This window comes from Pinus tabuliformis, chromosome J, assembly GCF_031772625.1.
Source record: "Pinus tabuliformis cultivar Carrire ecotype Pingquan chromosome J, CPIR1, whole genome shotgun sequence".
NCBI classification, from domain to species: domain Eukaryota; kingdom Viridiplantae; phylum Streptophyta; class Pinopsida; order Pinales; family Pinaceae; genus Pinus; species Pinus tabuliformis.
The window spans coordinates 1140527018-1140532363 of NC_142295.1; the positions used below are offsets into that span (position 1 = coordinate 1140527018).

Genomic DNA, 5346 nt, shown 5'->3' on the forward strand with positions numbered 1-5346 from the left:
GTCAATAACAATTTCTATCATCTAAAACAACTAAGGTAACTGAGTAAATTTAAAATCAAAATGACCGACTTAATTTTAGACATATTAAGCATATTTAAAATGATCTGAATAATTAGATATTAAACAATTTTTATGTCATCGCGCATCACTGAAACCAACCTAGATCCATATTAACACCATTGAGAGGGTTCAAATCTCTCAATGTGCAAACATTTCCTTAAGTTTTGCACTCAAAAAAGAGGTTTGCACAAAACTGAAACGAAAGATTTACACCTCGAGAGATCTAGGGTTATGATGCATCTTTGCTAGTAATATATTATTAACCCAGTCATATAAATTAAATGGTTGGTAAATGTCAATAAATATAAAAATGCTTATCTCATAATACATCTCATATTGTGAAGATTAAAAAAAACATAAAAACTAATTAAATTATAACTTTATTTTAAATTATTATTATTATTATTAATTATAAATATATATATATATATATATATATATATTAAACATATATATATATATATATATTAAAAATCATGTAAGAAGAATTTTAAGGTGATATAAGTTTCTATATATATGTTGTGGGCAAGTTCACTGATGTCCTATGTTTCCAATGGTCTCACTACCCATCATCAGAGACTTAACTAAAGCATGATAGATCAAAACAGAGCGCACTGGTACTTATAAAGGAACAATCAACTTGCGACCATTAACATTGCCGTTAAAACATATTTTTAGGAACTAAAACATGCTTATTAAAAAGATTTAACCATAATTTAAAAATAAAATAAGATATATTATTTATTAAAAATATTTGAACAAATTTTAAAATAAAATAAAATAGCATGTGTTTATTATTATTATTTTTTAACCATCATGTTAAATGAATTAAAAGAAATTATTAGAATGATCATCAAAATTCTTTCCCACTTTCTTAACTTATAGTTAGCTTTATTATAATACCAATTATAATACCATGGTTTAGTAACATACTCAATAGACTATAACTTATGTTCATATCATTTTCTTTTGATTAATCAATTTAATGAAAATGACAAAAAATACATAACTACTTTTGAAATAAATTTCAACCTTTGATTCTGATTATTATTAAAAATATTTTACAATACTAGTCTCCTCATGGGATGACTAAATGGTTGACACAATGAGATGTTTTAAATCCCATGAGGGGACATCTTTGGTCCCTTGTGATAAGGCTCAAGGACTAGGCTCCCCCACCTTTGTGGAGTCTTAGCTCCTGCTAATTCATAAATTCTTGGTATATATTCTTGTTGTTATAGTGGCTTATAGTGGCAACCTCTAGGTTTGATCTTGGGCCTCACCCATATTATACCCTTGGTGTTCATAAATTCTTGGTATTTTTGGTATTCTTGTTGTTATAGTGGCTTATAATGGCGGCCTCTAAGTTTGATCTTGGGCCTCACCCATATTATACCCTTGGTGTTCATAAATTCTTGATATATCTGGTTTAGACTGTTCGATATACTCTTGTTGTTATAGTGGTAGCCTCTAGGTTTGATCTTGGGCCTAACCCATTGTATACCCTTGGTGTTCATAAATTCTTGGTATATATTATACCCTTGGTGTTCATAAATTCTTGATATATCTGGTTTACAAACTGTTCGATATAGTGTTATAGTGGTAGCCTCTAGGTTTGATCTTGGGCCTCACCTACATTACCCCAAACGTAACAAAAAAAGTGTTCATAAATTCCTAGTATATCTGGCTTATTGGTTTTCCATATACTCTTGCTTTTAGGGTGGCAACCTCTAGGCTTGATCTTGACTCTTGGATATACACTTGGTGTTCTAGTGGTAGCCTCTAGGTTTGATCTTGGTTGTTCCATATACTCTTGGTATTAGGGTGACAACCTCTAGGTTTGATCTTGCATTTTGACTCTTGGATATACACTTGGTGTTATAGTGGCAATCCCATGCTTGATCTTGGGTCTACCCCAGATTACTTCAAGGATTCACCACGGTAAAAAAAGGTGCAAGTTACACCATGGTAAAAAAATGTCATAAATTCCTGCTATATTTGGCTTCTGGGTTGTTGGTTATATTCTTGGTGTTATAGTGGTAGCCTCTTGGATATACACTTGGCGTTATAGTGGCAACCTCTAGGTTTGATCTTGGGTCTAGCCCATATTACTTCAAGGATTCACCATGGTAAAAAAAAGTCATAAATTCTTGCTAAATATGGCTTACAGGTTACTCTTAGTGTTATAGTGGGTATTCCAAAATAAAACACCTATAAAAATAATTATTATTGAGCCGAGAGGCTCATTCTACAACCCAGTATGAGAGGACGTGTAAGTTTGTCTGCCCCTTTTAAAATAAAAATAAAAATAAAAAGTTATGTTCTAAATCGAAAAATAATGTTGGCTATAATTAGAAAAAAATGAATATGTTCTAAGTAATTAGAAGTAAAAGAAATATGTGAATAAAATGTTTAAATCTTATATTTTTCAAAAATATTTTAACAAGAGATTTAATTAAGCTATTTGAAGATCCATGCTAACTAATTTATGTCGATATCTACTTCATATATATCTATATAAAAAAAAAAAAAAAAAAACAAAGTTTTTTATGGTTAAAATTTTTATTTGATCCTATATATACACTATTTAGCATTAAAAAATACAATTTAAACAATGAAAAATAACACATTGTATTTTGTACTTTAAAAAAATTTACATGTAAAAAAATTTGATCCTCTAAACTCATATTATATCTGTACTTAAAATAAATCTATACTAATTTATTTTTAATATATTAATATATTAAATTTATAAAAAATATAATAAATTTAAAAAATAAATACTTCTCATAAATAAAAAAATAATACATTTTACTTACACAATAATACATTTTACTTACACGCTTTTAATATTTTATAGATTAAATCAATCATAGAATCATACTCAACTTGATATCCACAACATAATGTGCTATAACCGACATGCTTATTATCCTTCGTTAAGAATAACAGTTACATAAAACGTTTATATACGTTCAAAACAAAAACTAAAACGCCTTGTCTAATAAAGCGGAGTTGCGTGAAAAGTTATGGAAATTTTGATCGTATAGAAAATTTAGTAATTTTTTTTATAAATCTAAGTTATAATTGTTAAACTTTAAAATTTTAAATATATTAGATGTTTTTGATATTGCTGAATTTATTTCCACCATCAAAAACATTCCACAGTGCTTCTACAAATTAAAAAAAAAAAATATTTACCCAAATTCCATCCCTTCATTCCACAGTGCTTCTACAAATTAAAAAAAAAAATATTTACCCAAATTCCATCCCTTTTAATCATCTGAGCCATTTCTCTCCGCCTCGTTAGACGAGGCCTAAATAAAATAATGGCTGCACAGCTTGCGATCAAATAGAATTTAAAAAATTACACACCGAATATGGAACCATGAGTGGGAACACTGTTCCTCCCTGTTCGTCCATGATTCCGGACAGCTCATAGGGAACAAATATTTGCTTATAAATACCTATAATGTCCGAAGAAAGAGGGCTAGCCTCTGTCAGCCATCTGATACATTAATACCAACTTAATCCGGCCTGCGCGCAAGACAGCTTGAACTATACTCGAATGGCAGAAGCAGAGGCAGGAATGATTCCAAATACAAATACCACCTGCGCTGAGGTCCAGTTCAAGGATAAATCTATACAAACGAGTGTCACAGATGACGGTCCCGCTGTAGACAACTGGGTTAGTCAGCAAGATCCCGCTGTAGACAACTGGGTTAGTCGGCAAGATCCCGCTGTAGACAACTGGGTTAGTCAGCAAGATCCCACTGTAGACAACTGGGTTAGTCGTCAAGATCCCGCTGTAGACAACTGGGTTAGTCAGCAAACAGACCAGGAAGCAGGAACAGATACAAATACGACCTACACTGAGGTCCACTTCAAGGAAAAATCCATACAAACGACAGTTACAAGTGACGGTAGCGTTATAGAGAATTGGGTTAATCAGCAAACAGGGCAGGAAATTGTAGGGTTTGATCTGGAATGGCGGCCCAATTTTCAAAAGGGATGGGAGAACGACACCGCCTTGCTCCAGCTCTGTACTGACAATGGCTGCCTGATTATTCAGATGTTGTTTCTGAATTTTATTCCGGAAGCCCTGGTTAGGTTTTTGAAAGATCCGGGAGTGAAACTAGTAGGTGTGGGTATTAGGCATGACGTGGAGAAGCTGATGTGTGATCACGGTTTGGAATGTGGAGGTCAGATCGATCTTGGTGCCTTGGCAGCCGAAAAGCTGGAGAGGCGGAAACTCAAGCAGGCCGGGCTTAAGGATTTGGCTATGGAGGTTCTGGGCTTACGCCTTTCAAAGTCAAAAAGTATTTCTATGAGCAATTGGGCATGGGCAATTCTACAGTATAGGCAGATTCAGTATGCTTGCATCGATGCCTTCGTTTCTCTTGCGATCGGTAAGAAACTCTTGAAGTCTGAAAACTGACGTTGTCTTTTAGGGTTTATTCATAAAGAAACCAGACGTGTTTTCCCCATATTAAGTGGCCCTGGGCAAGACGCTAGATGAATTGGGTTCGGAATTTTAAGGCATAGGATTTTTATTGTATGCTTCCCTTTTTCTGATTGACTGGGATTCAATATGGTATTTGTATATATGTGAATAGGGCATACAATTCTCTGCAATGTTATTTTCTTCGTTAACTGATTGATTGATGAATGAGTTAGTCGTTAACTTCTTTATAGAGCAAATGGTCTGTTATACCTGTTTGAGATCGATTACAGAGTATTTGAAAATGTGGTAAAATGGTAGCAGATTGATTACAGAGTATTTGAAAATGTGGTAATTTTATTTGGAAATCTGGAAGTTGGTGTTCATCATAGATGCATATAACTGAGAGTAAAGCCGAGTAAGGCATACTCTTGAGTGAATGTTCGATGGTTAACAAGTAGGGAATAGTGTTGGTGTTCATCATAGATGCCTATAACAGTAAAGCCGAGTAAGGCATACTTTTCAGTGAACGTTCGATCGTTAATAAGTAGGGAATAGTGCCAAGTTTTTCCAAGTTGTCTCTCCACTTTCAGTTTGCTAAGTCGCTGGCAAGTACGAGTAATGTGCTATTGCTGTTAAGTTTTAATGGCCATTGAGTGTAAAGTGATTTTGGTTTGAAGTTTTAATGGCCCTCGAGTGTAAAGTGATTTTGGTGTTAAGTTTTAATGGTCCTTGATTGTAAAGTTTCTAGCCTATTTGAATTACTCAAGTGATTTTGGTGTTAAGTTTTAATGGCCCTTGATTGTAAAGTTTCTAGCCTATTTGAATTACTCAAGCACAGCCAT

The 5346-nt window shown here is 33.1% G+C and overlaps 1 protein-coding gene across 1 annotated transcript; it reads left to right on the top strand.

The window, feature by feature from the left end:
* Positions 1-3445: 3445 nt before the first annotated feature.
* LOC149231119 (3'-5' exonuclease-like) lies at positions 3446-4713 on the top strand. Its single transcript, XM_089379132.1, has one exon. It carries the CDS (start codon positions 3629-3631, stop codon positions 4496-4498), a length of 870 nt encoding a protein of 289 aa, XP_089235258.1. The 5' UTR covers positions 3446-3628; the 3' UTR covers positions 4499-4713.
* The last annotated feature ends 633 nt before the right edge of the window (positions 4714-5346 follow it).